General features: G+C 52.1%; 1 protein-coding gene across 2 annotated transcripts in view; it reads left to right on the top strand.

The window, feature by feature from the left end:
• Positions 1-3,965: 3,965 nt before the first annotated feature.
• Positions 3,966-25,658, top strand: part of AP2A1 (adaptor related protein complex 2 subunit alpha 1) — a 28,403-nt gene continuing 6,710 nt past the window's right edge. Inside the window, exons 1-7 of one of the 2 annotated variants that reach the window (XM_043899860.1) lie at positions 3,966-4,184; positions 17,200-17,268; positions 17,391-17,533; positions 17,766-17,959; positions 21,450-21,579; positions 21,870-21,971; positions 23,403-23,511. In XM_043899860.1, the coding sequence (XP_043755795.1) occupies positions 4,118-4,184; positions 17,200-17,268; positions 17,391-17,533; positions 17,766-17,959; positions 21,450-21,579; positions 21,870-21,971; positions 23,403-23,511 (814 nt within the window). In that variant the 5' untranslated portion in view covers positions 3,966-4,117. The remainder of the gene's footprint in view (positions 4,185-17,199; positions 17,269-17,390; positions 17,534-17,765; positions 17,960-21,449; positions 21,580-21,869; positions 21,972-23,402; positions 23,512-25,658) is intronic. The other variant, XM_043899862.1, reaches the window with a different exon arrangement.

Consider the following 25,658-nt stretch of genomic DNA (forward strand, 5'->3'; position numbering starts at 1 on the left):
TCTTGTTGTGGGGGACAGGCTCTAGGGCTCTCGGCCTTCAGTATTTTGTGATTCACAGGTTCTAGAATGTGGGCTCTCTAGTTGGGGCGCATGGGCTTATTTGCTCCATGTCACGTGGGATCTTCCTGGATCGGGGATCAAACCCCTGTACATTGGCAGGTGGATTCTCAACCACTGAACCATCAGGGAAGTCCCCCTGTATCATTTTATAAGGGTCCACATATAAGTGATATCATTTGGTACTTGTCATTCTCTGACTTACTTCACTTAGTGTGATAATCTCTGTGTCCATCTGTGTCGCTGCAAATGACATTATTTTGTTCTTTTTCATAGCTGAGTAATATTCCATTGTGTATATAGACCATATCTTCTTTATCCACTCCTCTGTTGATAGACATTTAGGTTGCTTCTGTGTCTTGGTTATTGTAAATGGTGGGCTATGAGCTCTGGAGTGCATCTGTCTTTTCAAAGGAGAGTTTTTCATCTTTTCTGTATATATGCCCAGGAATGGAATTGCTAAAACACAGTTTTAAAAAATACTGGATAATGTATGCAAGTATAACAGGGAGAGATCACTTTAAATCCCTAAATCCGGAATTTCTCTCCGAAGAGGGGCCATTCTGTTGTGACCCGAAGGACAAGCCAGCCGCAGGGAAAGCCAGGGTGGGCAGGGGGCAGGAATGAGTCTTCATGTTGTTGTTTAGTCACTAAGTCATGTCCGACACTTTGCAATGGACAGCAGCATGCCAGGCTCCTCTGTCCTTCACTGTCTCTTGGAGTGAGACAGGTCCATTGAGTCGGTGATGCTCTCCAATCATCTCATCCTCTGTCGCCCCCTTCTCCTCCTGCCCTCAATCTTTCCTAGCATCAGGGTCATTACCAATGAGTCGACTCTTCCATCAGATAGCCAAAGGAATAGGCCAGTATGGCTGATGCATTTAAGCTGGGGAGGGACACAGCTGACTGATGTTGTAAAAAGCACCCTGAGTGGCCAGGATGGAAGCAGGGAAAACAGTGTGGGAGGTCATAGCATGGTTCCAGCAAAAGACGATGGTGATGGTGGTCTGCACAGGGGGAGGCAGTGGCTGTGAGAGGAAGTGGCTGGATTTCGGGTGTGTTCTGGCTTTGGTTTGGTGTGAAGGACACGGCGGGGTCCTTTCTGGTAAGAGTGCCTGGGTGATTGATGGTGGGCCCATCTACCAAAATGGGAAGATGGGGGATGAGCCGTTTTTCTGGTGAAAATTGAGTTGATTTGCTCAGGTCAGAATCTCAGAAACTATCGTGGTTCAACTTGTGAGCTCTTCGAGGGACTTCTGGTGTTCTCTTTCTTTGTGCTCCATCCTGAAACCAACAAGGACTTGTCTAAACCTCAGCTAGACCCCCACACATGAGCTTCTTCATGATGGTCTTAAAACTTAGCAAAGAGTCACCTGCTGAGCCCTTGCACCCCAGAATGGTCTTGCTCAAATCCGGTCTCTAATTTTCGGCCTCTGATAATGCCCCGTGGCTGCTGAGCGATTGCGACATGGTGAGTCTCCACTGAGATGTGCTATGTTTATAAACACCAGATTTCAAACACTTAGGATGATATGTCAGCTATGTTGAAATCATAATATTTGGGTTGTTGTTTGTTGTTGGGTCACTAAGTCATGTTCAAATCTTTTGCGACCAAGGGACTATAACCCACCAGGCTCCTCTATCCATGGGATTTCCCAGGCAAGAGTAGTGGAGTGGGGTGCCATTTCCTTCTCCAGGGGATCACTCTGACCCAGGGATCGAACCCGTATCCCCTGTATTGGCAAGCGGATTTTTTACCACTGAACCATCTGTGCTGTGCTTAGTCATTCAGTCGTGTCTGACTTTTTGTGACCCCATGGACTGTAGTCTGCCAGGCTCCTCTGTCCATGGGATTCTCCAGGCAAGAATACTGGAGTGGGTTGCCATGCCCTCCTGCAGGGGATCTTCTCAACCCAGGGATCGAACCCACTGAGCCACCAGGGAAGCCCAATATTTGGGTGCGAGGGGTTAAATGAAATATATTATTAAGATTCATCTCACCTTTTTACTTTTTTAACGTGGGAGGAGCATATTTGTGACTGTTTTTGTGGCTCCCACTGCATTTCTTTTGGAAGGCGCTGCTCTAACTTGGCACTGGTGAGCCCATGAGCTCCTGTTGGGGGTGCCAAATCCATCCCCATGAAGTCTACGAAGAGGGTGGCTTTTCCCTCTTCCTTAGGGACATAATTCTGTTCATCTGGCTCTGGATGTCTCTCTTTGCATCGCCTGAAAAGCAGACTAATTCCAACCCACTACTATCTATCTGGTATCTATCTATATTTAATGGTGTTATCCTCAGGGAGAAAAGTGCTTCTTCCCTTGTCATGAATGGACTCCTCCAGTCCTTGGATTGTTTGACATTATCTTCCATAAAAAGGAGTTTTTCCAACTCCTATTGGTCCTAATAATTTGTTGTTGTTGTTTATCGGACCATTCTATATAGTCTTTAGGGGCAGACAGCTTCCCCCGACACCAGAGATGTTTGTCCTCCTGGAATCCAAAATAGACTTTCCCAAGCCCCATCCCTGGAAGCCCAAATGGACGAATCCATTGAACCTGGAAGATGGGCTCTTCTGCCCCGTCCCCATCCCCGCAGGGGATGTTCCCGACCCGTGACACTCCCTTAAGGCTCAATCCAAGCATACTAGGCTTCTGATATTGGAAAAACCTGACGGGGGACTTAGTTCTTCTAGGTGTTAGAATGGACTCTTCCAGTTCCCTTTGCCCCAAATTTCTCAATAGCCCAGGGCGTTGGAGTTTCTGAGGTTTTGGCGTTGGAGTTTCTGAGGTTTTGCCTTCCCCAAATACAGTCTAACGAGGAAGGTCTCTGGAGCGACAAGCGGTGTTGGTTGGGCCAAACAAAGCGGGTTCACCGACTGCTTTCCTTATCGAACGTTCTTCATTCATTACCAGGTCCCCTTCTTGTTCAGGAAGAACTCAAAGTCTGGTGGAAAGACTCGCAATTTGTATTTGATATCTATTTAATGGTGTTACAGTTGCAACAACAACAAAAGCCATTGTTATTAGAATGCCAGAATATAGTTTAATCCCGAGCTCTGTGACCTTGGGCATGTCATTCAATCTCTCTGGACGTCAGTTTTAACCTCTGCTTAATGGGAGTAGACTTGAATTACTGTTTCCTCAGCTCTGGGATACTAGGCTTCCGGAGAAGTTAGGTCCCAACATCTCGGCGGCTAGAGAAGGGAAAGGAAGGAAGAAGGGAGGGGGAGGAGGTAGGGACGTCTCCCTGGAAGAAGATTTAAGGAGTCCGGGGGTGGAGGAGAGGAGGCGGGGAGAAAAGGGAACAGAAAGACGCTTGCGCAGTAAGCACCTCACGCTCTCCCGCCCCTCCCAACTTCTTCTCTGCAGCAGGGAATTGCAGGAGCCGCTCCACCTATCCCAGCCCAGGCGAGTAACGACCCCCCTTTCTCCTTCCTTCTCTACGGATCGTCGCCCTCCTCCTTTGCCCCGACACCGGCCCAATCCGCGACGCCCGCGGGGGCGATCTACCCGCCCATTGGCCTCCGTCAACGTGAGTCCTGCCTCTGCAAGTCCACGCCCCCTCCGTCCTTCGCGTCAGTCCCTCCCTCCTGGGAGAGCCTCCGGATCCAATCGGTCCCTCACCCGGCCGAGCGGAGGGGGCGGTCCCACTGTACGTCACGAACTCCGCCCGTCTTTTGGTCAACGCCCCCACCCCCTCACTCCCCGAGCGGAAATAGCGGGGCGCTGGACCAATCGGCACCGCACGCCTTTGCCCAGCGACCAATGAGACAGGCGGAGGGGTCGAGCCTGCGTCTGAGCGCCAGTAATTGCAGCCTATAGGCGGCCCTGAGAGCGCAGGCCGGCGGAGGCGAGGGGAGGGGCCGGGGGCGGAGCCGCGGCCTGCCCGCCCGCCCGCCCGCCTGCCAGCCCGCCCTCCCCGCCCGCCCGCCCCCCGCCCCGGCCGGCTCGTCTTCTCAGCGCTGCCTGGGGTCCTTTCCTCCCGGTCCCCCCCGCGCCTGCCAGCCCCCGCTGTGCCGTGCCCTGCCCGGCCAGGCCTGGAGCCGACGCCACCGCCATCATGCCGGCCGTGTCCAAGGGCGATGGGATGCGGGGGCTCGCCGTGTTCATCTCCGACATCCGGAACTGTGAGAGCGCGGCCGGGGGAGATCGGACAGGGGGGAGAGCGTGGAATTGAAGGGTTCGGGGGTGGGTTACAGAGGGGCCCAAGGGTTAGAAATCCATTGCGGCCATAGAGTGAGAGGCGAGAGAGGCCACCGGGGTGGGGGGGTGGAAACTTAAGGGTGGGTTGAAGTGAATGGAGGGGTTTAGGGTGTCATAGTGTGCCTCTCGAGGTGTCGACGCGGAGTGGTTAGAGGCGTCGCGGAGGGTCTTAATAGAGAGGAGATTAGTAAAGTCCCGGGAACAGGGCATGGAGGTGTCCCCTGGGAGTGGAAGGAAGGCTGGGGGATCGTATTAGCGGTGGGGTTAGAGAGATTCCCTGTTGTAGATGGAAAAGGAAGAAGGTGCATGGGAGGGAGGGCGGGTGGGGGTACCCTGTGGAGAGGTAGAGTAGGAGGAGGCCAGAGAGGACTGGGAGGATGCGAAACACAGGAAACCTAAAAGGAACCGGGCTTGAGGGCCTGGGCAGGGGGTGTCATAGAGGCCAAGGGGCTAGACAGGTCACGGAGGCGCTCAACTGGTTCATAGAGAGGACTTGAGAATGATAGAAAGTCCCAGGGATTTGGGGAGGAGACATGGGAACAAGGGAGACTCTCTGGGACCTTGGTGAGGCATAGAGGGGCTCCTGAGTGGAGGATTGCTTCGGAGACGTAGGGGGCAGTGGAGAAGGGGCTCGAGGGGTTACTGAGGGGAGCATGGAGGAGGAGCGCTGCAGATGGAGAGTCCTGGAAAGAGGAGGTCATTATAATGTGGGGACTTGGGGGAAGTGCCAGAAGGGAGAGAGCTCAGATCTCAAAGAAAGGGCCTGGGGGGCCTTAGAAATCCATGGGGAAGAGATCTGGACAGCTGGGGGGCGTGGGGGGAAGCCTGGTTCCAGAGGGGTCATGGGTCAGGGAGCAGGACGGCTCTGAATCTGGAGCCTTCTCCCCTCTGACCACATCAACATGGGGACAGCTGTCACCAGCAGGAAGAATGGTCGTGACTATGGGAGGCCTGGCGCCAAGTCAGCTCCTAGCTCTTGGGAGCGGGTGTTGGTGTTTGGAGCTGCCAAGAGCTTCAGAGGCTGTATCCGCACAGGCTCCAGGGTCAGCCAGGCTTGGGTTCGAGTTTGAGTGCTCCCGTCCCCTTGTCTTGTGACCTTGAATGAGGGACTTCACCTCTCGGTTTCCTCATCTGTCAGGAGGGACTGCTGATGGCCTCTTCCTGATGGGGTCGTGATGATAACTGTATGTGAGTGAGGCATTTCACACATTCCAGGCACTAGATATCTTGGCTCCTATTTTTGTTGTTTGGCCAAATCTGAGGAGCGGCCTCTGCAAGTGCCCAGTGATGATTTTAGAATTTAGCAGGTATGGGATGATCTGGCACATAGTAGGTGCTCAGCGAGTGAGAAGGGTGGAAACTTGGGTATCAAGTGGCAGAGGGAGGTTATGTTTGTTAGGAAAGGGGTGGAGCATTGAGGGGTTGTGGGTTGGGGGTGGGCAGCTGTTAGAAGCAGGTGTGCATTGCCTCTGACACCTACCTTGTGACCCTTGGCAAGTCATTCAACCTCTTGAAGGCTCCATTTTCTTGTCAGCTGACTCCATTGACCAGAACATCTTGCCTCTGAAGATTCATTCATTTGTTCTCATTTGACAAATGCTTTTTGATCACTCCAATGTGCCAGACACTTCCAGGGACGAGGGCTACCACAGTGAACAGAAATTCCTGCCCCTTGGAGCACTCGTGCCGGGAGAGAGATTAAAATATAAACACGGAGAACTGCAGACGATGACTAGTGATGACTAGTGCTGTGAAGAAAAATAAGGACGGGAAAAGGGGGACGGTAACAGGATTGAGAAGGGGCAGGCAGTACAGATTTTGGAGGCAAGAGGGGTCCAGGCAGCAGAATGGCATGTTCAAAGGTCCTGAGGTTGTAGCACACTTGGTGAGGGTTCAGATAAGAGCGAGGGGGCTTGTGTGGTTGGAGCCAAGAGAGGGAGGGAGGGAGAGGTGGGAGATAAGGGCAGAGAGGGAACAGGGAGCGGGTAGGGTTTTGTGGGCCATGGGGAGCACCTTGGGCTTTCTCTGAAGCGAGGGTGGCGGGAACATTTTGAGCATGGGAGGGCTGGGAGCTGATTGATGTTTTAAAATAGTTCCTCTGGCTGCTGGATAGAGAATAGACCCAAGGAGGTAGGAATGGAAGCAGGGAAAGAATTAGGGGGCTGTTGCAGGCGTCCCTGCTCAAGATGGTGACTTACTCGACTGGGTTGGGAAGGAAACCGTGAGAAGTGTGTTTGGATTAGAGATAGATCTTGGTGGATCTACAAAGGGATTAGATGGTGGGGATGGGGAAGGAAAGAGAAAACAAGTGGGTGTCACCGCTGGACCCCAGAGGGAAGCCAGAGGATGGAGGAGAGACTCCGACTTGGGGGCAGTGGAGGCTGTTTAGCCAAAAGAATCAGGACTGGAGAATCAGGGTGCCCCTCGTCCTTGGTTTTCTCATTGAGTGTATGCTGAATGGCTGGTATGTTTCAGACCTTATCATGGGTGCTGGGAACACAGTGGTAGATAGGACAGACTTGTCTGTACCCCCATGAACCTCCCAGCCCTAGAGGGAGACAGGAACTGCATAAAAATTGCAGCTGTCCATCTCCCAAACACTTGTATATGGATGTTCACACAGCATCATCGATGACCGATAGCCAGAGAGCGCAAACAAACCCAGATGTCCACCAGCAGATGGATGGAAAAACACAATGTGGATACCCACACAACAGAATATTATTCAGCCATCAAAAAGAATGAAGTACTGTAGAGGCTACAACATGGATGAACCTTGAAAAACATCATTTTAAGGGAAAGCCAGACATAAAAGGCTACATATTGTAGGATTCCATTATAAGAAATGTACAGAAGAAGCAAATCCAGAGAATCAGAAAGTAGTTGAGCGACTGCCTAGGGCCTAGGGGGTGATGGAATGTGGAGTGACTTCTAATGAGAACAGGGTTTCTTTAGGGGGTAATGAGAATGTTTTGGAGTTAGATGGTGGTGATAGATGGACAGCACTGTGGATCTACTAAAGAAACCCTGAATGGCTCTGCCAAGTGGTGGGCTGTGTGCTATGTGAATTGTATCTCAATTTTTCTTTAACTGAAGTACTATTGATATACAATCTTGTGTTAGTTTCAGATATACAGCAAAGTGATTCAGTTATCCGTGTATATATTTTGTTCGCATATTCTCTTCCACTGTGGTTGAATATAGTTCCCTGTACTATACAGCAAGTCCTTTTATTTCACGTATGCCGCTGTCTGATGATCCATTAAATTAATTTTTTTTATGTAACATAAAGTCAGATCTAAATATATTACAAAGCACTCAGGAAGGTATATCTTGTTGCCCCTCAGAAAGTCATGTGAAATTTACTTTCAGAATTGATATTGACTTGTTTACAAGCCCTATCCTGACTCCCTTCTTGTTCTCATCAAAAATTTTATATTTATTATATTTATTTATTTGGTTGCACTGGGTCTTGGTTGCAGCATGTGGAATCTAGTTCCCCAAACAGGGATTAAACCCAGGCCCTTTGCATTGGGAGCTTGGAGTTTTAGCCACTAGACCACCACGGAAGTCCCCCAGTTTTTTGTTTTTTGTTTTTTTAAGTGGGGAAAAAAAAGCTTGTAGCTGTCCTAAGTCCAGTGAGGGAGAGGGCCATGGTGTTGGGAGAACAGGAGCTGTCTTATTGCCTTGCCCAGACAATGTGGAGGAGTTAGCCAGGCCAGAGGAAGGGGAGGTGAGCTCTGAAGTCAGAGGGACAGCACGTGCAAAGGTCCTGAGGCCCTGTGGAGACTCTGCACTAAGGCCTGTGTGGCTGGTGCAGAGAGGGATGCGATCTGACCTTGGGGAGGTGGGCAGAGGCCAAGATGGTGTTTGTCCTGAGAGCACTGGAGAGGGTTTCAAGCCTGAGTGAGGGGAAGAGTAGGGTCAGGGGGCAGGTGGAGGACAGGAGGAGAGTGGAGTCCTCCTACTGGAGGATTGGCACAGTGGAGCTGGGGGGAGGATCTAGAAGGGGATGAAGGCAGGCTTTGAGGAGAAGAGCCAGGAAGGGCAAATTCTGCAGATAAGAAAGGGAGGGGTGAGGCCAGGCCCAGCCTGAAGGCGTGGTCCTGTCTTGTCTGGAGGGGGAGTCTGGCCTCCAGACACTTATCTGCTGGGAGCTCCCTAAGGCAGGGGCTGGGTTCCCTGTCTCTAGGGCCCCAGCCCTCCCCAAGCCTGAGGAGAGTGCAGGCCGAGCTCTCCATGGGGGGCACATTTCACCACAAACTGTGACCCATCCTATTTGTGGCAGTCATTCCCAAACCCTGGAACACAGGCCCTGGTCTCATTGCTCCCTGGGTCCCCAGTTCCACCTTCTTCAGGGCCTGGCCCATGGGAGCCCTTTTGAGGTATTTGCTGATTGAATGAATGAATGAATCTATCTTTGTGAGCACTGATTGAGTGCCAGATGCTCTTCTAAGTGATGAGACTGCAGTGGTGAACAGAAGTCCCCTCCCTGTGGTGCTCCATTCTAGCGGGGAGATGGACCAACCCACAAGTAAATATACAGGGTTCAGCTGTTCAGAGTGCTGGGAAAAAATAAAGCGAGGAAGGAGTGTAGTAGGGACGAGGTCAGGGGTGGTGCTCTGGTATTGGCTGGTCAGAATCTCTCTCTGAGAAGGTGAGGTGGGAGCAAAATTTGCTGGGTGAATTGGCCCATAGAAATCTGGAAGAGACATTCGTGGCTGCACAGACAGCTTGTGCAAAGGCCCTGAGGCAGGACTGTGCTTGAGGGATAGGAATGTGGGGAGAGGGTGGGAGCTGTGGTCAGAGAGGGAACTAGTGGATCCAGTAAGAACTTTGCCTTTACACTGGGCCAGATGGGAGCCAGGGAGAGATTCAGAACGGTGAAGGAATAGGACTTGACTCAGCAGAAGGAATGAGTCCCACTTTGGTGGTGCTCCAGCATCAGTGTGTTAAAGGAACTGGCTTGATGCCGGCAACAGACAGATCCAGGCCTGAGCCCCCTTTCTCCCTCTCGCTGTGTTTCTTGTGACCTCGGTCCACAATCGCATTCAGCACCTCCCCTGTGTCAGGACACGGGGCTTCCCAGATGGTGCCAGTGGTAAAGAACCTGCCTGCCATGGCAGAAGATGCAAGAGACGCGGGTTCGATCCCTGGGTCAGGAAGATCCCCTGGGGGAGGGCATGGGAACCCACTCCAGTATTCTTGCCTGGAAAATCCCATGGACGGGGAGCCTGGTGGGCTACAGTCCATGGGGTTGCAAAGAGTTGGACACGACTGTAGCGACTGAGCGCTGTGTCAGGACTGCCCTGGCCCCCACCCCTGCCCTTGGGGAACTAGCGTTCCCAGGCAGAGGCCCAGGGTTTACAGAGCAGCACATGCCCCCTCATGTATTGGGAAGCAGTTCAGGAGGTCTTTGCAGCTGAGCTCAAGCTGGGGAATGACAAGGTGTGACTTGGTTGCTCAAGGAGAAAATTCTCTCTAGGGGAAGTTGAGGACTTTGATAACATCTAACCTAGGGCTTTCATGTGGCAATCCACATATGTACATTTTTTTTTTAAGTTGTTGTTCAGTCCATGGGGTCACAAAGAGTCCGACACAACTGAGCGACTGAACTGACTGACTGAACTGAGTCAGTGATGCTATCTAACCATCTCATCCTCTGCCCCCTACTTCTTTTGCCTTCAATTTTTCCTAGCATCAGAGTCTTTTCCAATGAGTCGGAAATTAACTATACCTCAGTTTTTAAATTGAATTTATACACACATACACACACACACACATATATATCCTTTTTAAGGTTCTTTTCCATTTTAGGATATTACAAGATTTTGAGTATAGTTCCCTGTGGTATACAGTAGGTTCTTCTTTATCTCTTATGTATAGTAGTGTGTATATGTTAATCCCAAACTCCTAATTTATCCCTCCCAACTTCCCAGCTATCCCCTTTGGTAACCTTAAATTTGTTTTTTATGTCTGTGAGTCTGTTTCTGTTCCATAAAGAAGTTCATTTGTATCATTTTTTTAGATTCCACAGATAAGTGATATCATCTGATACTTGCCTCCCTCACATATTTGTTACTTCACTTAATATGACAATCTGGAGGTCCCTCCACATACAGACATTTAAATTTTCCAGGAGTCACATGAAAAAAGTAAAACCGGGGAAATTAACTTTAACATGTTTTCTTTCCTTTACCCCGGGATGGCCCAAATATTATCTGAATGTGTAATCGATATTTTTTCAATGATTAATGAGACAGTTTATGTTCCTTTCTCCACTCGGAAGCTCCATTTTCATTGGAAATAACTTGCTCTGTCTGAATAGTTCATAAAACTTGTAGTTAAAAAGAAGCTTCACAAGAGGGTCCAAGTCGTTCCAAACATACTTTTCTGGTAACTGAGTGGAGGATCAGTTTTTAATTTTTAACTTCTTACAAGTCAATTAGGAATCCAGTCCCTCAGAGGCACCAGCCATATTTGGAGTGCCTAGTGGCCGCGTGTGGCCAGTGGCTCCCCTAGCGGACGCAGCAGGGACAGCAGGTCGTGAACTTCACAGGGATCCAGTGTCAACAACAGTCTCATCTCCCAGAACCCTCTTTGAGGACTCCGGGCTGTCCGGACTTGTGTGGGAGACAGCAGGGCGCATCCTAGTAGAGAGAAACATTTGTTCCTTTGTGCTGTAAACAGCAGTTGTCTGGAAGGCACTGAAGGGCCTGGCAGTGAGGCGCCGGACAGTGCCTGGGTTACCTGACTGATGTGAAAGCGTGACAGTCCCTTCACGGCAGTCAGGGTTGGTGAGGGTCCCTTTGATGGCAGTGACAGGCGCGCCCCGATGCCCCCGGTTACCATGTTCAGGGAAGCTGCAGCTCCCCAAGCCAGGAGTCCCCTGGTACATCTGGAGTGTTCAGCAGTCACCTACCCTGACCTGTAGCCAGACGGTGGCCTCCTTCCCTCCTGCACGGCCCTCACGGGAACAGCTGCGGGCAGAAGAGGCCCCTGCCCTCCCATGGCTCCCAGCACCCACAGGGAACCCCACAGTCCACCCCTACCTGCTGTGCTAGCCCCCCGGTTTTCACACAAGCTGACCTTCGTACCCCAAGCACACCTCCCCTTATTTCTGCTTGGTGCATTTCAGCCTCGTCCATTGAGCCTCAAATCTCAGGAGTGGGATTCCCTGGCAGTCCAGTGGTTAGGGCTCCACGCTTCCCCCGCAGGGGGCACAGGTTCGATCCCTTGTCAGGGAGCTAAGATCCTGCATGCTCTTCTGTGCAGCCACCAAAAAAAAAAAAAAGTATCCCAGGAGCTGGATACCGGGAAGCTTTCTTCCTCCCATATGATTCTAGGCTCCCAGCCCTCACTGTGTTTGCCTCTGTCAAAGTTTTCCACGTTATCTCTGTCAGCCTCTCCTCCAATCAGGGAGCATCCCCAGGGCAGAGCAGGTATGACATCCCTGAGCCTGACCCAGGGAATGTTTGAGGATAAAGGAATGTTTTTAAAAAACACCCTGAAGTGCTTACATGCCTCCTGTGACAGGGAGCTCACCTTCTGTTGCAGGCTGGCCCTGATGATGAAAAATTTCTTCAGGCAGCCCAGTTCTGTCACAGCTGCCTATAGCCCCTTTCTCCCATGCGTTACCCTCAGCAGCACCCAGGTGCTGTCTCTGGGCACCTGGGCACTGGATATTTGCTGAAATGCACCAAGCAGAAATAAGAGGAGGTGGGCACTAGATATATGCAGAGGTTATGTGCTCTGCCGGAATGCCCTTCCTCTGGGCCGGAGAGCATTCTCTGTTGGGAGATCTGATGCTTTGTAATTTCTGTGAATTCTTTTTTATAGGGAAGTATATTGGTGATCCAGAAGACAATATCAAATAGATGTGGACAATTTAAAGACTTTTAAAAGTTTATTTTTAATTTTTACACGTAGCAGCCACTAGTATTTTTTATTAAAGGAGTGAAATGTCCAACTATAGTATAATTGAATAATTCACTCAGCTGACTATCATAAATTTTTTTTTTTTTTGGCTGCACTGGGTCTTAGTTGTGGCCTGCAGGCTTTGGGGTGGGCTTAGTTGCTCTGCTGCATGTTGGTTCTTAGTTCCCTGACCAGAAATTGAACCCATGTCATCTGCATTGGAAGGTGGATTCTTAACCACTGGACCGTGGGTAAGTCCCTTCATGTTTATTTATTTGGCTGTGCTGGGTCTTACTTGCAGCACATAGGAGCTTTAGTTGAGGCCAGCAGGGTCTAGTTCCCTGACCAGCTATAGAACCCGGTCCCTCCGTGTTGGGAGCGTGGAGTCTAAGCCACTGAACCACCAGGGAAGTCCCAAGGAATTCCTGAATATTCTTTAAATTTTCCGTATCTGTTTGACATTCTATTCTATGTCATTGATACACTTAACTATAAAAACGTGTTAATATATATTCCTATACAAATATATTTATATATTCACTTACACACATATATATATATATAGTATATCTATGAAAAAGCTCACAGATCAGAAGTGATGAATTTTGATGAAAACAAAATTCATCAAAATCTGATGAATTTTCCCCAGCTGAACACAGCTGTGTAACTGGCCCCCAGATGCAGGAACAAACATCCACAGCTCCCCAGCACCCCCTGCTCACTGCTCAGTCATCCAACACCCTTGGTTAGTTTTGTCTGCTTCTTGAAGCTTTTAATAGATGTGTAAGCAAAAGCCAGGGCTCTAGTGTCGGAAATGTAATTACCATTCAGATTTCCATTTACCTGTGGTAAAATAAAGGTTAGGCAGCCACCATGTGGTATGTGGTCCATTTATAAAAACTGTTTTTTTTTTTTTTTTTCCTTTTCTGGTCCCTACAGAATAGCTTTAAGGCAACTCATTAGAGTGAGTGTTCCACGTTGGGAAGAATGAATGGAGCATGCGCACCACATGCGAGGCCCCGCCCTGCGCGGGTGCCATTCCCGCCCCTGCCCCGCCCCCAGGGGAGGCGCTGTCCTGACGCCCAGGCCACACTCCCCTGGGCACTCAGCAGCGTGGCTTAGTTCTCCCTGGTGAACTGCGCCTGAACTCGCCTCATCTTTCACGGCCCTCCTCAAATGTCCCCTCCTCTCGGCAGCCACCAGCAAGGCCCCAGGGCTGCCCCCGTGACCTCCATCCACGCATACCTTGCTCAGGTGTGAGCAGGAGGTATGCAGCCTGTGCCCCACCAGGCCTGGAGGCCTTGGGGGAGGCTCAGAAGTGCCTGATCTCTGTAGTTCCAGGGGCCGGCGTGGCCCCCCTCAGCCTGCCCCGCAGGGCTCAGGAAACGTGTAATTAATAAATGAAGCATCAGATGGGCTCTGGGACCACACGGGCCGGTTCAACCTCATCACGGAGATACTGGCCCTTCATCGCCTGGGTCCCAGAGACCCTCCTCCGTCCCTGAGGACTGAGAGCAGGTCACTGTACCTCTTCAGGCACTTTGTATTTTTTCACATCGTCTTGTCTTGTCTTTCCTGAGCTCAGCCACTCAGTAAGCCTGTGAAACGTGGAGTCATTACTAGAAAAGTGACCCACTCTTGCCCTCAGGTGGTTCCCAGTGTGGTCTGGGGACGGGGCAGACCCAGACACCACAGCAGCGCTGGCCCGGGCAGTGTGGGGAGCCCGGGGAAAGCCTGAGAGCAGTCCTACCCAGAGTGTGAGCCGCATGTGTGGTTTTCAACTTCCTCAGGAGCCACATTTTTGTTAAAAAGCAGAAAGGAATGGGCCAAATTAATTTTAATGTATTTATGTAACTTGATACACTTAGGCACTCAGTCGTGTCCGACTCTTTGCAGCCCCATGGACTGAAGCATGCCAGGCTTCTTTGTCCTCCACTGTCTTCTGGAATTTGCTGAAATTCATGTCGGGTCTGTGATGCCATCCAACCATCTCATCCTCTGTCACCCCCTTCTACTGCCCTCAGTCTTTCCCAGCAACAGTCTTTTCCAGTGAGTCAGCTCATCACATCAAGTGCCCAGAGTATTGGAACTTCAGTTTCAGCATCAGTCCCTCCAATGAATATTCAGGATTGATTTCCTTTAGGATTGACTGCTTTGATCTCTGTGCTGTCCACGGGACTCTCAAGAGTCTTCTCCAGCCCCACAATTTGAAAGCATCAATTCCACAAGTAATCAGTATTTAGATTTTTTTTTTTTTTTTTCATTTAAAACCACCCTAATGGCAGAACGTGAAGAGGAACTAAAGACCCTCTTGATGAAGGTGAAAGAGGAGAGTGAAAAAGCTGGCTTAAAAATCAACATTCAAAAAACTAAGATCATGGTGTCCGGTCGCATCACTTCATGGCAAATAGATGGGGAAAAAATGGAAGCAGTGGCAGATTTTTTCTTGGGCTCCAAAATCACTACAGACAGTGATTGTAGCCATGAAATTAAAAGACACTTGCTCCTTGAAAGAAAAGCTATGGCAAAACTAAATATCAGTATTAAAAAGCAGAGACATCACTTAGCTGAGAAAAGCTGGTCTAGTCAAAGCTGTGGTTTTTCCAATAGTCATGTATGGATGTGAGAGTTGGACCATAAAGAAGGTTGAGCTCCGAAGAATTGATGATTTTGAATTGTGCTGCTGGAGAAGACTTGAGAAGAGCCCCTTGAACTGCAAGGAGATCAAACCAGTCAATCCTCAAGGAAATCAACCCTGAATATTACTTGGAAGGACTGATGCTGAAGCTGAAGCACCAGCACTTTGGCCACCTGATGCGAAGAGCCGACTCATTAGAAAAGACCCTGATATTGGGAAAGATTGAGGGCAGGAGGAGAAGGGGACAGCAGAGGATGAGATGGTTGGATGGCATCACTGACTCAATGGACATGAGTGTGAGCAAACTTCCCGAGATAGTGAAGGACAGGGGAGCCTGGTGTGCTGCAGTCCATGGGGTTGTAAAGAGTCGGATACAACTTAGCAGCTGAACAACAACCAATAATTGATATTTTAAACTTTGTAATGAGATAGTTTACATTCCTTTTTACCCCCCACTGAGTCTTCTAAATGTGTTTTTGTCACTCATTTCATTTGAGAGCAGGCACCTTTCAGGTGCTCAAGAGCTGCCTGGCTGACAGCTGCCATATTGGACAAGGCAGCTCTAGCATCTGCTTAGAACTGATCAGGAGGTGCTAATCAAAGGGGGCTTCCTGAAGGAGTTGATAGCTGAAGTGGGGCTTATGGGAGCTTCCCTGGAAGTTGGGAGTAGTTGGTGAGGCAGGATTTCTAAAGAGAAGGAGAGGACATACTCTTACGTGCTCATTCATTCATTCATTCATTCATTTTAACCTCCTAGTTGCCTGGGCGCAAGCCATGGGTCAGAGCAGTCTCCACCCTTCAGATGACTAGCCATTTATTTTTATTGCTTATAATATTTATTTGTATTTATTTGACTGTACCGGGTCTTAGTTGCAGCATGTGGGATCTAGTTCCCTGACCAGGGACTGAACCCAGGCCCCCTGCATTGGGAGTTTGGAGCCTTGACCACTAGACCACCAGGGAAGTCCTGACCAGACATCTATTAAGAACCTGCTGTATGCTGGGCACTATTCTAGAAACTGCCTCATGATGGCTTGTAATGAAGGGGGAGCCGAGGTTTGACAGTAGAGAGAAATGGTTAGGCAATGTGACATGTGCCAGGGAGGACATTTCTTAAAATGAGGAAACTGAAGAATAAAGCATTGCCTTTAAAGAACTGTCCAGGAAAGGCCGCGTGGAGGAGGTGACAAGAGCTGAGACCCAAATGACAAGAAGAGAATTGGACAGATGGGCATAGCAGGTGCAAAGGCCCTGGAGGTGGGAGGGCGTGTGGAGTGGCCCTGGAACTGGCGGAGGCCTGCCAGGCCGGACACAGCGAGATGTGAGGGTGACCAGAGCTTGCTAGCCCCGGGGTAGAGTCCCTGCCCTGGGAGGCAGGGAGGCTGCTGCAGTGATCCAGGTGGGCGGGCATGGGGTCTGGACAAGATGGTCATGGTGGAGGTTGCCTGGGCTTGTGTTCTGAAGGTCGAACAAAGAGGATGTGGCAACGAGTGACGGGGTGAGGACACCTAGGTTTCTCTGCTCGGAGGAGCTGAGTGAGCGGTGAAGCCTGTCAAGGGTGAGATGGTGAAGTCTGGCTCAAGTGGAACTGGGAAGCTGGAGGAGGGACACAGCCAGCGGTGAGGGCAGCCGAGACCGGGTCACTGTCCAGTCAGATCGTGGTCCGATGGGGACTTCCAGGCATCAAGGAGCACAGAGGCTCGCGGGGCCCGGGGAGGCCCTCTCGAGTCCGCCTCTGGGTGGATCTCGGCAGAAGAGTAGGGACGTTGCAGACAGACGTGTAGGGGGGAGGGAGGAAGTGGGTCTGTGGGCCAGGCTTCGGGGGTGGGATGGGGTATGGAGAGAACTGGCAGGTTGTGAGGAGGGACCAGGCGACGGCAGGGGAGGGCAGCGTGGAGCTCAGGACGCAAGGCCTGGTGAGCGAGTACAATTGGGACGCTGAGGGCAGAGGAGGTTTTCAGGGGGTGCTGAGCTCAGCGGGGATGTGGGGTTGAGGGCCCTCGGGGCCAGCCTGAGGGCAGCCGATCTCTTCACTCATTCATTCATCACACATTCTCTACCAGGGGCTTATTTCAGCTGGGGGCTGGTGCAGAGCCATGGATGCGATGGCAACAGGAGGAGGAAGAAGGGAGGGGGTCAGGGATCACTCCAGAGTGTGTGCCAGGCTTTTCCCCTGGGTGGTAGGGACCCCGAGCGCAGGTTCTCGGTTCCCTGAAGCTCCCATATAGAGATGGAGTCCCAGGCCTGACTTCAGCCCCCAGACCGGGACCCCAGCATAGAGAGGATCCGCCCTTCCACCTGGGAGGATCCTGGCCCCGGAAAGTGAGGGCAGGCAGCTCCACTCTCTGGGACCCTCCTCACCTGCCCTGCCTTCTCCTTCCCAGGTAAGAGCAAGGAGGCAGAGATTAAGAGAATCAACAAGGAACTGGCCAACATCCGCTCCAAGTTCAAGGGTAGGCTGGGAGCTCGTCTCCTAGGTCTGCGGGAGGAGCGGGCTGGGGGCTGGAATACCCAGGACTTGTAAGTATGATCCTTCCTCACTTTTGCCACCCTGTCCTCCTTCCTGTGACCCCAGGGGACAAAGCTTTGGACGGCTACAGCAAGAAAAAGTACGTGTGTAAACTGCTCTTCATCTTCCTGCTTGGCCACGACATCGACTTTGGGCACATGGAGGCCGTGAACCTGCTGAGCTCCAACAAGTACACGGAGAAGCAGATTGTGAGTCTGGGGAGAAGGGGCTGGGGTCTGGACCCCTGGGTCTGAGGGAGGAGGGGCTGGGGTCTGGACCCCTGGGTCTGAGGGAGGAGGGGCTGGGGTCTGGATCCTGGGTCTGAGGGAGGAGGGGCTGGGGTCTGGACCCCTGGGTCTGAGTTGGGAGGGGCTGGGGGTGTGGACTCTGGGTCAGTTAGCCACAAGGCCCCAAGCTCCCCACCTCCTTCGCGCCACCCAGGGTTACCTGTTCATCTCGGTGCTGGTGAACTCCAACTCCGAGCTGATCCGGCTCATCAACAACGCCATCAAGAATGACCTGGCCAGCCGCAACCCCACCTTCATGTGCCTGGCCCTGCACTGCATCGCCAACGTGGGCAGCCGCGAGATGGGCGAGGCCTTTGCCGCTGACATCCCTCGCATCTTGGTGGCCGGGTGAGGCGCTGGGGACCCAGCTGGTGGGGTGGGCTAGACAAGACCCAGTCCAGTTTGAGGGTCAGAGAGGTGGTGTCACCTGCCCGAGGTCTCCCAGCCGGGACGTGGGGATTACGCTGGGCGTGGTGACAGCCCCGTGGGTGTCTCCTGTCATCTCACCAATCCGACTCGGCCCTGTAAGCCAGCTCCCCAACAAAGCCAGTGAGATGTCTGTCTAATGGACCTTTTCTTTTTCATATTTATAAATTATTGTTTATGTACCATAAGAAAAAATAAGGTCAAAAGTACAGTTTAAAAAAGTGGAAATTTGTCACTATTTATTAATAACTTACTATTCTTGCTAAGAACTAGAAAAATGTATTGTCCCAAATAAGAAGCAATTGAAAGGCTTGTAGAGTTTCTTAGGCATTTTCCTTTGACTCTCATACAACCTTGGTTACCATATGGTATAAGATAAACCAATACAAAGGGAGTGAAATAACCTTTTTATAAAAATAATAGAAAGCACAGATCTAGTAATGAGAAACATTAGAAATAAATATAATGATAGTGTTAGTTGCTCAGTCATGTCTGACTCTTTCCAACCCTGTGGACTGTAGCCCACCAGGCTCCTCTGTCCGTGGAATTCTCCATCAAGGATACTGGAGTGGGTAGCCATCCTGCAAAGTGAATTAAATGACTTTTTGCTCACAGGAATGAAAGGGCTATCACTGAAAGTGATAAAACTTGCAAAATTTCTGATTGACCTTTAACATCTGGTGAAGAAGAGGCAGTGACCTTAAATCATGTCGGTGACAGCCTTCCAGAACTTTTGTCCCTTCTCCATTCATTCATTCAACAATCATCTATTGAACATCTATGTGTGAGTTGCCGTGCTCGTTGCTGGGGACGTAGCCATGACCAGAGGCAGACACGGTCATCATCCTCCCAAGTGTTCACGGTCCAGAGGTGGGGGATAAACATTGATTGAATAATTGCAGGATGAAACATATTACTTTCTCTCAGAACCCTGCTGTGGGGCACAGGAGCCTAAGGGCATTTAGTGGGAGCATCTGAACTAGGCTGTGGGTCGGAGGGCTTCTCAGAGGAAGTGGCATTAGGTTGAGACCTGGGTGAGGAGGAGGAGTTGGCTGTGAAAAAGGGAAAGGCATGAAGGGCAGTGATCAGCCTGTGATCTTTCTGAATCAGGAGGGTGTTGAGCAACTGTTTCTTGAGCACCTGCAAAGTCCCTGGCTCTGTTCTGGGTGTTGGGAGGCAGGAGGGAGCTGGGGGAACAGTTGTCCCCACCCTCAGGGAGCTGGCATCTGAGAGGGGCTCCAAAGAGCAAACGCATAGGCAGAGAAGTGAGTTGAGTTCAGACAGTGACAGCTACACTGAAGAAAACAAAACAGGTGGCAGTGTGGGGGGATGGCTACTTAAATCAGACTCATCAGGGAGGGTGTCTGCATGGAGGTGCCGTGTAATTGGAGACTGGAATGATGAGGAGAAGACAGTCAGTCAGAAGTATCGGAGAAAGTGTTCCAAGCAAAAGGAGCAGTAAGTGCAAAGGCCCTGGGATAGGCATGAGCTTTGTATTGGGTTGGCCAAAAAGTTTGCTTGGGTTTTTCCGTAGTGGTGTTTGGATTTTCTTCTGATCAAAATGAGAGGCAATTGGTGTGTTTTGAGCAGATAAAACTGTTGGTGTTTTGAGCTGGATTTTGCTTAGGGCATTTGCTGAACTGGGTGAAGCAGGGTATTGGTTTTGGGGCCCTGCAGCCTCTGGGAATAGAAGACAAAGCTTGTTCAAGCAGAGGCTCCAGAGGCCACACTTCAAAGTGAGGGTGACCTAGAAATAAATCCCCTTAGGGACTATAGGCAGAGTTACCCCTTTCGAGTCTTGGCATGGAACAGGCCACAACTCTGGTTTTCAGCCTGATTTTCCCTCTTGGGTGATCCATAGATCCGTAAGCGAAGTTTAGTTTAAAGAGATACATACTGCTAGTACCCTACCCACCTGCTAGTGCCTGACAGATGCAAACAAGTCTTTTCTGGAGAAAGCCACCTTCACCACAAGCCTCTATGATTTCCCTAGATGAAGCTCCAAGTTACATGAGAAGCTCACAGTCGAAAATCACTAAATGCAGGCTGCAAGGCACCATGAAGGAGAGCCAGCAAAAAGAAAACAGAAAATAACAGTTGAATTGGAGTTTTCAAGGAATTCTGTGGTGGTCCAGTGGCTAGGACTCAGCATTGTCACTGCCGAGGGCCCATGAACCTGGTCGGGGAACTAAGATCTCACAAGCCACATGATACAGCCAAAAATAGAACTGGGAGTTTTCATAAAGAAAATAAGTGGTTTAGTTTAGCAGCAGAGTAGACAGAACCAAAGCAAGGATTGTAAATAGAGACATGTTAATCAGAATGCAGCCCAGAGAAGCAAAGAGATGGAAAAATTTAAGAGAGGCTAGGACGCGAGAGGGGAGAAGGGGATTCGAGCTCACGCCAAGGCCCCTGGCCTGCCGGGCCTCCGTGGTTGGTCTCCCCCTTTGAGAGCTTCCTGGCATCGCAAGCGGCCTTTGGGTGTTGTTGCCCCTGGGGTGTCGGGGGTTGAAAAAAAAAAGAAGAGAGGCTAGGAGTCAAGGGAGATAAAGTCTAACAACACCATTCAGAGTTCTAGAAGGAGAAAAGGAAGAGAATCGTAACAGGCAGTGTTTGAACAGATGACAGCTAAGAATATACAAGAATCAGTGAAAGCTTGATCCTGAGATTCAGATAGCCTAGAGACTGTAGGGGCGCCAAACCTCCTCTGAGCTCCTCCCACACGCAGGCCCACCTGCCTCCGGGCCTCCACAGGCTCTTCACTCTGCCGGGAACATCTGTGTAGATTTTTAGTGTTTTCTCTCGGTTTTCTGTTCACCTGGTGCCGCATCAGTGAGGCTTTCGTCCTAAACACCGTCCTCAGAGCTCCTGCTGTCGCTGGCCCTGGAGGAGGCTACTGAACCCCAACGGCGTCTGTTGTAGGGTGGGGCTGCCCTGGCAAGAACATAAGCTCTCTGAGGACACACTTTGGACCAATTTGTCCACCAATCTGTCCAGTATTCTTGCCCGGAAAATCCCACGGACAGAGGAGTCTGGCGGGCTACAGTGCATAGAGTTGCAAAGAGTCAGACACGACTGAGCTGCTGAGCACGCACACGCATTCCGCAGTGCCGACGGGTGGCCGGTGCCCAGGCGGTGCTCAGATGAGCAGACGGCAGCTGAGTGAAGGTGCAGAGCCACGCCTGCCCTGCCTGTGACCTCATGAGGTTACTAAGATGCAACCCATTTTGCAGAGGAAGAATTGGGGGCCCGGTGGGCCGTGACGGCAGCACCAGATGGGTTCCTGGGTCCACCAGGCTCTTGCCGCCTCTCGCTGGACACCCTTCCTGGGAGGAGTGAGAGAGGAGGAGGGCGGTGTGCAGGGCTGGGGTCGCACTGACCCCCACCCCCACCCCACTCTGTGTCCCCACAGGGACAGCATGGACAGCGTGAAGCAGAGCGCGGCCCTGTGCCTGCTGCGGCTCTACAAGGCCTCGCCCGACCTGGTGCCCATGGGCGAGTGGACGGCCCGCGTGGTGCACCTGCTCAACGACCAGCACATGGTAAGGCCCCTGCCCCCAAGACCCAGCCCTCCCTGGGCACGCCCCGGATGCCTGAGGCCCTGCCTGTGTCCCCGACACCCACCTGGCCACTCAGGGGTCCTGTCCAGTGTCCCCAGCATCCATCACTCACCCCACCCCTCAGAAAAAAATCCAGCCGCTGTTTCTGACACCCAGAGTTTCCCCCACGTCCCAGCGCCTGCCCAGCCAGCGTAGAGACTCAGACCTCTGTCCCCTCCCCCGATGCCCCAGTCCCCCGAGGGCCCTGACCTGCCTCTCTCCTGCCCCCGCAGGGCGTGGTCACAGCCGCTGTCAGCCTCATCACTTGTCTCTGCAAGAAGAACCCGGATGACTTCAAGACGTGTGTCTCCCTGGCCGTGTCTCGCCTGAGCCGGGTAGGTGTGGTATCCACGCCGACTGCGGGAAGGTGGCCCTGGTGTGCCTGTTCCCTGGGCACCCCTCTGGTCCCCCTCATGCTCCCTGAGAGACCACCCAGCCTGGCGGTTAAGAACTAAGAACTTAGCAGAGCTAAGTTCATCCCTGCTTGGCCACTTCCTGGCTATGGGGCCCTAGGCAAGTGGCATCACCTCTCTGGGCCTCGTTGGCCTCATCTGCTTGAAGGGGGTGATTCCAGGTGCCTGTCTCAGAGCATAGCTGCTGTGAGTTAACCTGGATAGCATGTGAGCACAGCGCCCAGGGCACTGGGAGCTCCCAGCAAGGGAGGTTGCTCTCCTGCCTCCCTCCCTCTTGCGCCCTCTTGTTTCCTCCTGCTGCTTCTCCTGCTTTTCCTTCTCATGCATCTTTCTTTCCCTCCTGGGCACATGCCCCGAGGCTGCTTCTATGCTCAGCTCTGTGCGGGCTGACACTGGAGACACAGGTGAGTGAGACCCAAGCCTGCCTTCAGGGGCTTCCTCTCCTGTTTGGAGGAGGGATGCGTTGCAGGACAGACCAACTCAGGCACAGACTATCATACAAGGGACAGTGTGTGTGGTCATGGAGATAGCAAGGACGTTGTAGGCCCCCAAAGAAGGCACTCTACCCAGCCTAGAAGTCCAGGAAGGCTTCCTGGTAGAGGTGATCCTTGCCTGAGTTGAAACTTGGAGTAAATAGAAACATTTCCTGAGCAGGTAAAGAGAGGCCTGGGTTCTCAATCAAAGAAAACAAAACATTAGCTCATTCGTTCAACCATGTTTTTCATTCATTCACCACACATTCAGATACTCCTGTGGGCCACGCTTGGTAGGAGAGACACAGACAGTGGAGGGGGGGCAACTACTGTCATGGAGGGGGCTCAGAGCAGGATGAGGCTTGCTTCCTGGAGAAGGGGTTTTCATGGTTGCATAGGAGTTTGCCGTGAGGACGATAAAGTCACACGCTCTTTCACTAATTCCCCCACCCCTTCGCTGAGCCCTTCTCTTGTCTGACTGTGTAGTAGGCCCAGGGACCCAGGAAAGGGTCAGACTCAGTTCCTGCTCCTGAGGAGCTTCCGGTGTTGGGGGAGAGCCACAAGGGAGCCTGCTCTAGGGAGCTGGTGAGGTCCAGCTGCTAGTGGAGGTGGCCCAGGGTGTTGTGAGGTGCCGAGCTGGCATCAGGAGTTCACAGAAGGGGATCGGATTGGCCAACATTCCCGGCCTACCTATCACCAGCTCTACTTGAAAAGATTGACCAGTCCTAGCTTGGGCTTAGATCCACCCGGTCACACTCTGTGTCCCCGAGGCTTCCTCACCACCCTCCCTGAGCCTCCAGTTTCTGCTCCATAAAGGTTCACGCTGTGACAGCTGCCCCTCCCCGTTCCCCTGCCTCTGCCCACCCCTCTCTGCCCCCAGATTGTCTCCTCGGCCTCCACTGACCTCCAGGATTACACCTACTACTTCGTGCCGGCGCCCTGGCTCTCTGTGAAGCTCCTGCGGCTGCTGCAGTGCTACCCGCCACCAGGTACCAACAAGCCCGCACGGGCTGGGGCCTGGAGTCCCCCGACTCCAAGGCTGGCCAGGGGGCGGGGCACCAGGGGTCTGTGTCAATTTCCCGGAGGCTGGCCTGGTGCCTCCAGCCCCTGATCCGAGGCCGCAGTGGGGGCAGTGCCGAGCCCACGGCCCACTCAGGCTCTGGGACCAGTATGTTGTTGAGGCAGTGAGGGGCCGGGGTGGGGGGTTACCTGCAGCAGGGAGTGCTCCCCCCAGCACAGGGAACGGACAGATCGCTGTTGATTCCCCTGCCATGGCCCAGGGGCCCTGTAAAGCCAGACTCACGCCCCCGCCCGGAACGTCGGGGCTCTGTTACCTCTCTTACAGATGAGCAGACCAAGGCTTGGAGAGGGGGGCCTTGCCCAAGGCCACCCAGCACATCAAGGGGTAACTCCAAGCTGTGTGGTAGGAGTCAGCGTAGCTCTGTTAGGGGTTTTCATGCCCTCAGTGCTCGTGGTCATGAGCGCTGGTGTGGACGAAGGGCCTGCAGTGAGCAGGTGCTGTGCCAGGGTGTCCAGCCGCCTCCTGCAGAGCTGGTGGGGGGCAGCTGTCTCAGAAACGGAGGCTTAGAGATGAGGCATCTTTCCAGGCCCTCAGTTCAGTTCAGTTCAGTCACTCAGTCGTGTCCGACTCTTTCCAACCCCATGGGCTACAGCACGCCAGGCCTCCCTGTCCATCACCAACCCCCGGAGTTTACTCAAACTCATGTCCATTGAGTCGGTGATGCCGTCCAACCATCTCATCCTCTGTCGTCCCCTTCTCCTCCTGCCTTCAATCTTTCCCAGCATCAGGGTCTTTTCATATGAGTCAGCTCTTCACATCAGGTGGCCAAAGTATTGGAGTTTCAGCATCAACATCAGTCCTTCCAATGAACACCCAGGACTGATCTCCTTTAGGATGGACAGGTTGGATCTCCTTGCAGTCCAAGGGACTCTCAAGAGTCTTCTCCAACACCACAGTTCAAAAGCATCAATTCTTCGGCGCTCAGCTCTCTTTATAGTCCAACTCTCACTTCTATCCATGACTACTGGAAAAACCATAGCCTTGACTAAACAGACCTTTGTTGGCAAAGTAATGTCTCTGCTTTTTACTATGCTGTCTAGGTCGGTCATAACTTTCCTTCCAAGGAGTAAGCATCTTTTAATTTCATGGCTGCAATCACCATCTGCAGTGATTCCAGGCCCTGGGCAGCGACAAAGAGCAGAGCCTGACCACTGAGTCTGTGCACGTAACCCCTTCCCTCATGTGGGCCGGGCTCCCCCGGAACGTCCCGATCCTCGGGTGTCTGACCTCACAGAGCAGTTTGAGGGACCCTGTGCTGAGGTGCTCAGCACATAGTAGGTGCTTCAGAAACAGTGCCCTTTGATTCAGCCAGGGTGCTGAGCACCTGCTGGGGATGGTGGCTGGTGTGCGGCCCTGAATCTCCGCAGCCAGTCTGCACCCTGTAGCAGAGTGTACGTGAAACCGAAGGCCCTTCTCAGCCTGGGAAACCAGGGATGAATTTTGTCGTGAGTCCCTGGGGAAGGCTCTCCCAGCTGAGCTTCTTTGCTCACCCCTTAAGAAAAGGTACAGCTAGAGCCCAGGCCCCGCCTCATAATTTTGGGGTGTGCCCAGGGCGGGCTTAAAAAATACAGTCCACGACTGCAAATTAACTATGATTATGTCTTTGTCATTTTTTGCCCCACACCTGGAATAGTTGCGCCTCCCACTGCCTGTTTTGTAAACAACGGGAGAGTTTTGGGTTGCGGTGTGTCAAACGTTCTGGATTCGGCTGATTGCTCTCTGGGTCCTTTAGCTGGTTTTCTGTCTCATGAATTTCCTGATAGATCTGGTGCCGCATTGTTTGCTAGAACATTTGCCAGCTGTTCTGTCCACTTGGGGTCACCTCACGGGCGAGGGGATGGCAGTTCTCCGGATTTTGTGAGCTCTTGGTTAGCAACTGTCTCAGGCGCTCAGACCCCTCCGTGGGAAGGGCCGGGCTTAGGGGTGTCTCTGGGGAGGGTTCCTGGTGCTGTCTGCTCTGTGAGACTCCTACAGGGCCTGGGTGCTGCAGCGGGGGATGGAGGGCTCCCAGGGTCCGCCTCTGGCCCAGCAGAGTTAGCACAGAGCAGAGCGAGG

Source organism: Cervus elaphus, chromosome 4 (genome assembly GCF_910594005.1).
Source record: "Cervus elaphus chromosome 4, mCerEla1.1, whole genome shotgun sequence".
NCBI lineage: Eukaryota > Metazoa > Chordata > Mammalia > Artiodactyla > Cervidae > Cervus > Cervus elaphus.